Genomic DNA, 13352 nt, shown 5'->3' on the forward strand with positions numbered 1-13352 from the left:
GTTGGAGAGATTTAACAAAACATTGAAGGCTATGTTGAAGAAAGCAGTGGAGAAGGATGGCAAGACTGTGACTGCCTGCTTCCCTATCTATTATACTCCATTAGGGAGCATTCCAGCAAGGCTGGAATTGGGCAGGGTAATCTTAGAATCAAGCCACATACAAGGTTATCCTGGAAAAACAGTTGATTCCGTCTGCTCAGGCAATGTTCCCCAACTCTGAGGACTGGTTTTTACAGCAGGACAATGCACCATGCCACACAGCTAGGTCAATCAAGGTGTGGATGAAGGACCACCACTTCAAATTCCTGTCATGGCCAGCCCAATCTCCAGACCTGAACCCCATTGAAAACCTCTAAAATGTAATCAAGAGGAAGATGGATAGTCACAAGCCATCAAACAAAGAACTGCTTACATTTTTATACTTGGGGTGGCATAAGGTCACCCAAAAGCAGTGTGAAAGACGGGTGGAAAGCATGCCAAGATGCATGAAAGCTGTGATTAAAAATCATGGCTATTCCACAAAATATTGACTTCTGAACTCTTCCTGAGTCAAACCATTAGTATTGTTGTTTATAAATGATTATGAACTTGTTTTTTGCATTATTTGAAGTCTGCAAGCAATGCATGTTGTTATTGTGACCATTTCTCATTTTCAGAAAATAAATACAAAATTTATTGTTTGGAACTTCGGAGACATGGGTTTGAATGGTTACTAAAGGTAACATCCTCACCTGTGACCTCTTTGCTTGTGTGTGTGCATAAAAAGCTGCATTGTGTGTGCATAAAAGCTGAGTGAGATTTTGGGATCTAGACAAGACTCATGCATCTTTCATCCAGCCACTGATGTTTCTGGATTGTGAGTCATGAGGATAGCAAAAGAATTGTCAACAGATCTACCGGAAAAGGTAGTTGAACTGGATAAAACAGGAAAGGGATACAAAAAGATATCTAAGGAACTGATAATGCCAGTCAGCAGCGTTCAAACTCTGATTAACAAATTGAAAATCAGGGGCTCTCTAAAAGCAAAACCACAGTCAGATAGATCAACAAAAATGTTGTCCACAACTGCCATTAAAATGGTTCGGGATGCAAAGAAAAATCCACAAATAACATAATCTGAAATGCAGGACTCTCTGAAAACTAGCAGTGAGGCTGTTTCAAGATGCACAATAAGGAGGCACTTGAAGAAAAATAAGCTGCATGGTAGCGTCGCCAGAAGAAAGCCATTACTGTGCAATTGCAACAAAGTATATTGCCTACAATATGCAAAACAGCATAGAGACAAGCCTCAAAACTTCAGGAACAAGGTAATTTGGAGTGATGAGACCAAAATTTAACTTTTTGGCCACAACCATAAACATTACATTTGGAGAGAAGTCAACAAGGCCTATGATGAAAGAAAGGAGCACCATTCGTACAGTAAAACACAAAGGTGGATCTCTGATGTTTTGGGGATGTGTGAATGTTCTCACCATGCCGGATCCCTACTCTTACAGGCAGGTTCTCCAGCCTGTCACTTCACTAACCCGTGCTGTGGTCAGTTCTTCTCTTCCCCATGCTCTGCATGCTTCCAGCTGGGCCTCTAGCCATGTCCTTGGGACATGCGCGCGCTCCTGCCCTTTTAAAGGGCCAGCGCATGCACTTGCTACTTCTTCCCCAGCCAATGGCTGTGGGACATTATGCATATATTGCCTCCTCCCCACTGGGGAGGTGCCTGAGCAACCTTCCTGTTCTGCAATCTAAGTTGACTAAGGTTGCGTACCAACCCTTGCTGCACTCTGGTGCAGATCCTGCCTGCTGCACTCTGGTGCTGATCCCGACTGCTGCACTCTGGTGGTGATTCTGACTGCTGCACTCTGGAGCAGATCCCGACTGCTGCACTCTGGTGCAGATCCTTCCTGCTGCACTCTGGTGCAGATCCTTCTTGCTGCACTCTGGTGCAGATCCTGCCTGCTGCACTCTGGTATGAACTCTGCCTGCTGCACTCTGATATTAACTCTGCCTGCCGCATCATCCGGTCTGTCCCTCCGGGTCCAGTTGCTGAGCGTTCATTGGTTTGCCCTGGAGTGGCACCTGGTGTGCATCGGGAGCTAAACCAAACCTCACCATCAGAGGCTCTAGTGAACAATCCAGTGCTTGTTTAGTAACGCCCCTCCAGGCTCTACGTGGTCCAAGGCACAGTGGCTCAACCACCACGTCTGTGACAGTTTGCTCAGGCCATGGACCCCGCAGGACCCCAGACCCTGCTTGTTCAGACCATATACCAGGAGCTCTGGTGACAGAAATATGCACAGATAGAGCTGTCCATACATTTGCAGTCCATAACTACCAAGTTGGAGGCCTTAACCATTTGTCCAGAGTTCCCGCATGTTGAACCATCCGTGTCTGCTCCGGAAACTTCTCAGACAATTTGCTTAGTTCAAGGTCCAGGTCCCCAACTCGCTGTTCCACCACACTTTGATGGCAATCCGAAGCTCTGCTGCGGGTTCATCAATCAGTGCCGGCTGCATTTTGAACTTCTTCCCCACCACTTCCGTTGGACCAAGCAAAGGTGGCATTCCTTATATTGCACTTTGGTGGCGAGGCCCTGGCGTGGTTGAATCCATTATGGGAAACAGAGGATCTGACCCTCTTCAACTTGCCTGCATTCTTGAAAGCTTTTTTCAAAGTATTCGATGAACCTGTTTGAAACACCTCTGCAGTGTCTGCTCTTCTCCGTTTACGTCAGTCCTATTCATCTGTGGGGCAATATGCTGTATGCTTCCGCAATCTGGCATCCGAACTCGGATGGAATAACGAAGCTTTGATGGTGACATTCTGGGAGGGGCTTTCCGGAGACATTAAGGATGAGCTAGCCGGTTGAGACCTACAACTACCTTCAATGACCTAATCTCCCTAGTCATCTGTATAGACCTTCATTTCCGAGAGTGTGCCTGTGAGGTGGCATGTAAAAGAGGACCACAGTGCCTTGCTCCATCTGTTCGAAGGCCGCTTGTTCCTTCGCTCCCCTGTCGAGGTCTCACCTGAACCCATGCAGGTCGACTGCTTTGCTCTTGCCAGTCAGAGACAGAGGGATGGCTGCACTAAAGGCCACTGCCTTTATTGTGGAGACGTGGTTCACTCCATTCGAGCCTGTCCAGTGAAGCAGGAGAAACTCCAGCAACTAGAGTCTGTAGGAGAGGCCTCCCTAGATGGAAAATACATCTCTACCCCTGACCCTTACTGTAACCATGACAATCTGTGAATCTCAGTTTATTAAGTCATCGAATTTGGATTCCAGGGCAACAAGAAGCTTTATCCTCCAGGGTGTAGTGGATCGGTTCCAAATCCCAGTTCATCCACTCCAAAACCCTCTGGCAATAACATCTATCGATGGGAGAACTCTTCGGGAGATGGTTCGTCTGGCTACTGAACCGCTTCATGTCCGTATTGGGATGCTTCATACTGAGAAGATAGTCTTCTATGTTCTTTCCCACATGTCTCACGCCTTTCTCTTAGGCCTACCATGGCTATGATAGGGGGAACCTGTGTTGGACTGGAGAACAGGAGAGGTGCTCCTCTGGGGACATTCCTGTCATGGGAAGTGTCTGGCTCCAGTACGTCCAGCTAAGGCTCCGTCTTCTCCATCATTGCTGCCCGGTTTGCCATCTGCCTATTGGTCTTTTGCTGATGTATTTACCGCCCCAGAGGCCATATGATTGCCCCATCAACTTGATTCCTGGATCTACACCCCCTAGAGGCCAAATTTACCCACTATCTCCAGCTGAGACTCAAGCTATGTCGGACTACATTCAGGAGAATTTGGCCAGGTTGGTCATTCAGAAGTTCTCCTCTCTTGCTGGAGCCAGGTTTTTCTTCATGAAAAAGAAAGACGGATCACTCTGAGCCTGTATAGACCATCGCGGTTTCATCCAGATCACGGTGAAAAATAAATACCCTATCCCACTGATCCCTGAGTTGTTTGACTGATTAAGAGGTGCCAGGATCTTCACCAAATTAGATTTAAGAGGCGCCTACAATCTAATACGCATTCGCCTGGGAGACGAATGAAAGATGGCTTTAAACACCAGGAATGGACATTATGAATACCTTGTGATGCCCCAGTGATGCACCGACAGTTTTTCAAGAGTTTGTCAAAGATATCTTCGAGGACCTGCTTTAGTCCTGCTTTTTTGTGTGTCTGGATGATAGTTTGGTATTTTCCACAGATCTGTCTTCCCACAGATGAGCATTTCTGCAAGTTCTTCAGCGTCTTAGGGAAAATCGACTACGCCAAGTATGAGAAATACGTTTTTGAACAGGCCTTCCCTTCTTGGGTTACATTATCTCTGATACCAGACTCAGAATGGATCCTCAGAAAGTCTCTGCCATCCCTAAATGGCCGCTACCCATTTGAGTCAAAACAATACAGAGATTCCTTGGCTTTGCTATTTATTATCGACAGTTCATTCCTCACTGCCTCACTCTGGAGCTGGCTGAGCTATTTAAGTCTTCTGCAGCCTGTGGGCCAGTGTCAGCTATAGTTCACCCTGCACTGTTTGAGCTCCTGACCTGGATCCCTGTCCTAGTGTTCCTCTTTGCCTCTGACTGCCTGCACCCGTTTGTTACATGTTCTGACCTTTGGCCTGTACCCCGACTCCGTCTTACGTCTCACGTTTTGGTTACCACGTTCCCGGTAGGTTCTGACGTCTTGCTTGTCCCCGACGATTCTCTGCTCGCCCCTTCTGTACTGCGCTGCTATCTCCGTGTATGACCTTGGCTTGTTTCATGTCCCTTTCATTACCTGTGACACCTGTGTTGTTGTTCAGTGTTGCTGCGCTGTGTGTGCAACCTCCTTTCCTAACCAGCACCCCCTGGTGGAGGTTGCTCTATACTGCACTGCAGCAGCACATTACAATTTGGATTTGAAGAAACAGTTCTTTCTTGAGGCGCATGCATCCTCGTTAGGGGCTGGAGCTATGCTCAGAAATCTTCCTCGGGTCGCCGCGTGTCCTGGGGTTTCTTATCTGAGGCCTTTTCCGCTCCAGAGCGTAACTACTACATTGGTGACCAAGAGTTACTCTCCATTAAGATGGCTTTAGAGGAGTGGTGGTACCTGCTGGAGGGAGCAGTCTATCCAGTGGTCATCTACACGGATTATAAGAACCTGGCCTACGTCCTGTCTGCCCTTAGACTTAATCCACGCCAAGCCAGGTGGTCTTTGTTCTTTGTCCACTTTAAATTTTTATTATATTTCATGTCTGCTGACAAGAATGTCAGAGCTGATACCCTCTCTCACTCATTTCTGTCCGGGGACAAAGAGGAGGACCCTCAATTTATCGTTGAATCGTCCAAGATGGTTCCTGTCGCTCCAGTCAGCCTGTAGTGAATGCCCCCAGGAAAAACTTTTGTGGCTGAATCCAAGAAGGAGAGAGTTTTGTCATGGTCCACTCGTCCAAGGTGTCTGGTCATGCAGGACAAAGGAAGACACTGCAATTGATTTCTCACCACTACTGGTGGCCATCCATGAGGAGGGAGAACTAAACGTACGTGGCTGCCTGTCCAATTTGTGCCCACAATGAAGTCCCCAGATGACTTCCTACTGGTTTTCTCCTGCCGTTACCAGTACCATCTGATCCAGGGCAGCACATAGCAATGGACTTCATTACGGTTTTGCCAGTATCCGAGGGTTGCACCGCCATCTGGGTAGTAGTGGATCGCTTCTCCAAAATGGCTCATTTTATCCCATTGTCTGTTCTTTCGTCCGCTCCTGAACTGGCTGACAGCTTCATCAAATATTTTCCACTTGCACGGATTTCCTCGTCACATTGTGTCCGATCAAGGTTTGCATTTCACTTCCAGATTTTGGTGAGCGCTTTGTAAACATCTGGATTTCATCTTGGATTTCTCCTCGGCCTATCACCCTCAGTCCAATGAGCAAGAGGAGCGTGTCAACCAGGTCCTGGGCAATTACTTGCAACACTTCGTCAATGCTCACCACAATGATTGGTTGAAATGACTTCCCTGTGTGAGTTCTCGTACAACAATCATGTTGGTGATGCCTCGGGAGAGTCTCCGTTCTACATAGTGTTTGGTCATCAACCCAAGTTTCCCCTCCTGGTGATGGTTCCTTCTGATGTCCCTGTGGCAGATGTCCTCTCCAAGGATTTTGTAAAGTTGTGGAGGGACACCAAAGCTACTTTAGAAGCATCCTCTGCTCGTATGAAGAGACATGCAGACAAAAGGCGCCTGGATCCTCCATGCTTCCACCCTGGTGACAAGGTTTGGCTCTTGCCCAGGTACATCCGACTGAAGGTTCCTTTTTTCAAGTTGGGTCCTCGTTTTATTGGACCTTTTGAGGTGCTGAAGCAGATCAATGATGTCTCCAATAAACTGTAGTTGCCTCCTTCATTATGGATTCCGAATTCTTTTCACATGTCTCTGCTGAAGGCGGTCATCCTGAACCCCTTCCTCAAGGAACCCAATACCACGCCCATGCCATCTGCCTCGGATGATGTTTTTGAAGTGGAGAGCATCTTGGCCATGAAGGGAGTGAGAGGCAAGACCTTCTTCCTGGTTGACTGGAAGGGATTTGGTCCCGAAGAGAGATCCTGGAAGCCTAAGGAAAATATTCATGCTCCGATTTTCCTCCAGCACTTCCTTTTTCCGTCAAAATGGTCATGTGAGGGCTTATTTTTTGCGGGACGAGTTGTACTTTTGAACGACACCATTGGTTTTACCATGTCTTTTACTAGAAAACGGGAAAAAAATTCCAAGTGCGGTGAAATTGCAAAAAAAGTGCAATCCCACACTTGTTTTTTGTTTGGCTCTTTTGCTAGGTTCATTAAATGCTAAAACTAACCTGCCATTGTGATTCTCTAGATCATTACGAGTTCATAGACATCTAACATGTCTAGGTTTTTCTTATCTAAGTGGTGAAAAAAAATTCAAAACTTTGCTTAAAAAAAAAAAAAGTGCTATTTTCCGATACCCGAAGCGTCTCCATTTTTCGTGATCCGGGGTCGGGTGAGGGCTTATTTTTTGTGTGCCGAGCTGACGTTTTTACTGATACAATTTCGGTGCAGATACGTTCTTCTGATCGCCCGTTATTGCGTTTTAATGCAATGTCGCGGCGACCAAAAAACGTAATTCTGGCATTTCTGATTTTTTTATCGCTACGCTGTTTAGCGATCAGGTTAATGCTTTTTTTATTGATAGATCGGGCGATTCTGAATGTGGCGATACCAAATACGTGTAGGTTTTTTTTTTTTTAATTGTTTTATTTAGGATGGGGCAAAAGGGGGGTGATTTAAACGTTTATATTTTTTATATTTTTTCATATATTTAAAAACATTTTTTTTTACTTGTGCCATGCTTCAATAGCCTCCATGGGAGGCTAGAAGCTGGCATAGCCTGATTGACCTAGCCTAAACCTTCAACATCAACACCTCTCTCCAACAACCTCCAGCCAGGCAGCAGAACTGATCACTGACAATAGCTGAAGTCAGGACTGGGTCTATATAGAGGATCAGATTACAAAATCCAGTTCAGCTGAGAGAGCCCCAGCTCTCAGCAATACGGTTAACTCCTGCACTGCTGGCACAAAGCAGCCAGGTCAGAATATAGGTGAAGAACTTCTGTTCACAGTGTGTGAACGAGGCCCAGAGCGCTGCGCTTCTCTGGAACTTCTCTGTCGCGGTAGCCCCGTGACAAAATGTTTATATAGAGCAGTTCTTGTCCTGATTCATAGAAAAAAAATCATGTTCCCGAGCCAAATCAAATCTTATACTTTGCATTGAAGAGGGGCAATACCCTGAAACAACGTGTCTGCAAATTGAGATTCTGATTTGACTTTTATCCTGTCATATTGCAAGGTTCTTTAAAGGGTTGATATTGGCTTGTAGGATTGCTACTTCCAACAGGTGGCACTATAGCGTTCTAGTACTCTTCCTCTCTGAAAAGGCAATTTACCTGACTGAAGAAACAAATTATCAGATCACCTCTTAAGGATTGTAACTAACTTTCTAGTTTGCTGAATATGGGAGCAGACAATAAACATGTTGCTGAAACTTTGGCGACTCTATAACTAAGTTACAGTTCCATAGCCAATAACATCACTATAACTTGCCAATTCCTAGACTCAACTAAATGTCAGAAGAAGAAATAAAGCAAAGCATGTAGAGAATAAAACGGAGCTATAGCTTAATCTGACTTAAAAACTCAATAATGTTGAAATCATTGATGTTGTTTTATACTTATTAACTGTCTGAAAAGAACACTCCAGTTAAAGCCTAAACATACACTGTTTTATATCTATTCCAGAACCTGAGGAGGCGATGCATGAAACAAGAATCCTTCCTTCGTGCATATAAATGCTTCCATCATGCACCCCCCTTAGGTCCTGTACTGGACAGAAAACAGACTATTCTTTTTGCTCAGATAGTTTCTATAGTAATAGTTGATTTATTGAAATTGTTTCCTCCATTGTGTGAAGGTTATAGTTATATGTTACATTCTTACCTGTGCCTCACAGATACCATCCCATGTATGTTGTCGCCATGGTCTGAATGGAGTGACTGCAGTGTAACCTGTGGCAAGGGAGCCCGAACACGACAGAGGATGTTAAAGTCACCAGCTGAACTTGGAGACTGCAATGAAGAGTTGAAACAAGTCGAAAAATGCATGCTCCCTGAATGCCGTATGTACTAAAAGAAGGGATGAAAGCAAATTATGGAAATATGTTACATGTGGTACTCAATGGCAGCCCAACTCAGAGTAGTTGTTGCTTAAAGAAAGTTAAAGTAATATTTAACCCTAAGCCTGTTTTCACCTTCATGACTAGGCCAAATTTTACAATTCTGACCCGTGTTACTTTTATGTGGAAATAACTCTGGAACGTTTCACAGATTCTGAAAATATTTTTTGTCACATATTGTACATTTGTTCGATATGACTAGCGTTTACTTGTGAAAAAAATTGAAATTTGGCTAAAATTTTGAAAAGTTTGCAGTTTTCCAAATATTCACTTTTATCCCTTAAACCTGAGAGTTATATCACACAAAATAGTTAAAAATAACATTTCCCACAAGTCTACTTTACATCAGCCCAATGTTTGAAATTTTTTTTGTGTAAGGAAGTTAAAAGTTGACCAGCGATTTCTTATTTTTCCAACATATTTACGAAACCATTTTTTTTTTGTAGGGAACCACATTGCATTTCAAGTTACCTTGGGGGGGGAGCCTATATGACAGAAAGTACGCAAATGTGACACAATTCTAAATATTACACTCCTCTAAGTCCTCAAAACAACATTCAACAAGTTTATTAACCCTTCAGGTGCTTTACAGGAATTAATGCAATGTGAACTGAAAAAAATTAACATTTTCCTTTTTTTCAAGGAATGTATCTAGATGTGTAGTGAGCACCTTGAACTTCCAGGTGCTTCACAAAAGTTTATAAGGCACTGTAAAAAATCAAAAATCACATTCTTCCCACAAAAATTTTCTTTGAGCCCCAACTTTTTTTAATTTCTCAAGAGTGACAGGAGAAATTGTGCATATCATTTTTTGCACAATTTCTCGTGAGTACGCTGATATACCATATGAAACCTACAAGAAACAAAATGAGCAAAAACCCTGCTGTAAGTAAAGTAAAAAGCAAAAGTGCATTTACCGTATATACTCGAGTATAAGCCGAGATTTTCAGCCCATTTTTTTGGGCTGAAAGTCCCCCTCTCGGCTTATACTCGAGTCATACCTGGGGGTCGGCAGGGGAGGGGGAGCAGGGGCAGTCTAGTTACACTTACCTACTCCCGGCGCGGTCCCTGCAGTCCCGGCTTCTTCCAGCGCTGCAGATTCTTCCTGTACTGAGCGGTCACATGGTACCGCTCATTAAAGTAATGAATATGCGGCTCCACCTCACATAGGGGTGGAGCCACATATTCATGACTGCAATGAGCGGTAACTGTGACCGCTCAATACAGGAAAAAGATGCAGCGCCGGGAGAAGCAGGGACCGCACCAGGAGCAGGTAAGTATATAGGGAGGGGAGCGCTGCGCGATATTTACCGTTCCTCGTTCCGGTGCAGCTCCGTCTCCAGCATCCTCTGGCAGTGACGCTCAGGTCAGAGGGCGCGGTGACGTGGTCAGTGTGCGCCCTCTGCTGAGCGTCCGTGCTGGAGACGGAGCCGCACGAGGAGCAGGTAAATATTGAAAGTGCCGGGGGTCCTGAGCGAAGAGAGGTGAGTATGTGATTTTTTTTTTATTGCAGCAGCAGCAGCATTATATATTGGACAGCTTTATATGGAGCATCTATGGGGCCATAATCAACGGTGCAGAGCATTCTATATGGCACAGCTTTATGTGGAGCATCTATGGGGCCATAATGAACGGTGCAGAGCATTATATGTGGCACAGCTTTCTATGGGGCAATAATGAACGGTGCAGAGCATTCTATATGGCACAGCTTTCTATGGAACATCTATGGGGCCATAATGAAAGGTGCAGAGCATTATATGTGGCACAGCTTTATATGGATCATCTATGGGGAAATAATGAACAGAAGGAGCATCTATTTTTAAAATTGACCGGTAGCTGCTGAATTTCCTACCCTAGGCTTACGCTCGAGTCAATAAGTTTTCCCAGTTTTTTGTGGCAAAATTAGGGGGGTCGGCTTATACTCGGGTCGGCTTATACTCGGGTATATACGGTAAATAACAAAGGGTAATGCAAAAGTGCAATTAAAAAGCAAACTTAGGTGCCATAACAGTAGAAACTGCCAATAAGTGACATCATTTTGCAAACTAAACCTCTGAATGAATTTATCTAGGAGTGCAGTAAGCATGTTGACATCACAGGTGTGTCATAGATTTTTATACCATTGGGCAGTGAAGAAGAAATAATTTACATTTTTACAGCCTAGATTGTTAGCCCCAAATTTTACATTTTAATAATGGGAAATGGGTAATAATGGCACCAAAATTCATCCCACAATTTCTGCTCAATGTAGACATACTCATGGGCGGTGAAAAAATAATAATTACATTTATATTGCTAAAATGTTGTCTCAGCCAAAAATGTTTAATTTTTTAGAAGGATTGCTAGGTAAAAAATGAACATCACAGTTTGTTCTGCAATTTTTTCAGAGTGCGCCAATACCCTACATGTATTTAGAACTTACTTTTGAGGCACAGTACAAAACTCAGAAGGGAAGGAGCGCCATAATTTTGTGCTGATCTTATGGTTAAGGTTTGCAGGTGTAGTGACCCACTGGGAGAACCCTGAGGTGCCATAACAGAACCCCCCATAAGTGACCATGTTTTACAAACTATACCTCTCAATGATTTCATCTAAGGGTGCAGAAAACATATTGACACCACAAGTGTGTCACAGGAGTTTATATAATTAAGCAGCAAAGAAAAAATAATTACATTTTTACCACAAAAATATTGTTTTAGCCCAAGATTTCCACAAGACGAAATGGGTAAAAATGGTACCAAAATTTGTCAGGTAATTTCTGCTAAACATAGAAATATGTGATATGTGGCTGTACATTACTGCTTAGTAGTGTTGAGCGATACCGTCCGATATTTGAAAGTATCGGTATCGGATTGTATTGGCCGATACCGATATCCGATACCAATACAAGTCAATGGGACACAAATATCGGAAGTTATTCCTCTATGGTTCCCAGGGTCTGAAGGAGATTAAACTCTCCTTCAGGCCCTGGGATCCATATTCATGTGTAAAATAAAGAATAAAAATAAAAAATATTGATATACTTACCCTCGGACGTGCCCTGGTTGTCACCGCTGCAACCGCCATGCTTCGGTTTCTAAGAATGAGCGCGTTAATGACCTTCGATGACATCGCGGCTTGTGATTGGTCGCGTGAGCGGTCACATGACGCTCACGCGACCAATCACAAGCCGCAACGTCATTGAAGGTCCTTAACGCGCTCATTCTTAGAAACGGAAGCATGGCGGTTGCAGCGGTGACAACCAGGGAGCGTCCGAGGGTAAGTATATCAATATTTTTTATTTTTATTCTTTATTTTACACATCAATCTTAATCCCGATACCGATTCCCGATATCACAAAAATATCAGAACTCGGTATCGGAATGCTCAACACTACTGCTTAGCCATCACTCAAAAGTGACCCAATTTTGGAAATCATACCCCTTTGGGAATTTATCTACAGATGTAGTGATAATTTGACTCCATGAGTGTTTTCCAGAAACAAGAAGCAGTGGATTTGCTGAGTGAAAATTGCAAATCTCCTATTGTAGTTCCCAGTACATTATGTCCAGCTCATGCTTCTAGGGACATGTTCCCCTAAATTATGTGGACTCTCATCACTACAAAAATGCCAATTATGCGGGAGCTAAATGTAGTCTTGGCACACTAGGGCTCAATAGGGAGGGGTGAATTTGGATTTGGGAGTGCAGAATTAATTGGTTTTCTTTTGTGTGGTGAGGAGCCACAGAACTTTTCAAGAGCCTTTGTACTACCAGTAACGTGGATTCCCCCTATATTTCCATTGCCAGATGATGGACCTGAGTGCGGACTTGCTTTTTTGTGGATTGAATTGAAGCTTTTGTTGAGAACATTTTACATAAGATTTTGGATCACATTTATTCTGCACTCTACTCTGAACCCTTACTTTGGGGTTTCCATCTAAATCTTTGAATTATGTGATTCAGATGAAACCCCCGAGTCATCCATTCACTATAATGAGGCAGCAGAGTTACTCTGGACTCCGTCTGGCCTCTGTTCAGTATTGTCCTTCTTTTCAGAAGAGGAAAAAATTGTGGCCGACCGCGCTTTTATGAACGACTAAAAAGACAGACACAGCCCAAAGTGAGTCCATCTTCCTCACGATAGGGAATCTTCAATTGAGTTTTTTTTCTGAATCGCGTATTTCAGGGATTTAAACATAATACTCAGCAGCAGTGCTCAGCGCAGGATAAATGTGAGCTGAGCCTTACTGCGATCTTTGGGAGGCAGAATGAACAAATCAACAGCAGGTTAATAATTGGTTTTATTTATTTTTTGCGCCATTCTTCGTGCGGTATTAGGGATTCAAAAACACACAAGAAAAAACAACGATCCATAGGTCAAAATATATTGAAAAAGTATAACAAGTCTTTATTATATAAATTCAATAAAACAGGTGAAACAGTGGGTACTCCCACAAGACATATTCGTTAATTAAATCAGCAGAAACGGAACATGGGAGGTCTGGCGGTAATAGCTGCAAAAATATTAATATATAATAAGCTAATATGTTGGATTTTAATATTATCCAAGTCCTATCCCCATATACTATAATGGCGGTGCAAGGTAATATACCTTCAGTTACTCAACACCCACATAT

General features: G+C 43.7%; 1 protein-coding gene across 4 annotated transcripts in view; it reads left to right on the forward strand.

The window, feature by feature from the left end:
- SPON1 (spondin 1) overlaps window positions 1-13352 on the forward strand; it is a 1002740-nt gene that overhangs the window by 854079 nt on the left and 135309 nt on the right. For all 4 annotated transcript variants that reach the window (XM_069739940.1, XM_069739943.1, XM_069739942.1 and 1 more), the window contains one exon: window positions 8513-8677. In XM_069739940.1, the coding sequence (XP_069596041.1) occupies window positions 8513-8677 (165 nt within the window). The remainder of the gene's footprint in view (window positions 1-8512; window positions 8678-13352) is intronic.

This window comes from Ranitomeya imitator, chromosome 9 (genome assembly GCF_032444005.1).
Source record: "Ranitomeya imitator isolate aRanImi1 chromosome 9, aRanImi1.pri, whole genome shotgun sequence".
NCBI lineage: Eukaryota > Metazoa > Chordata > Amphibia > Anura > Dendrobatidae > Ranitomeya > Ranitomeya imitator.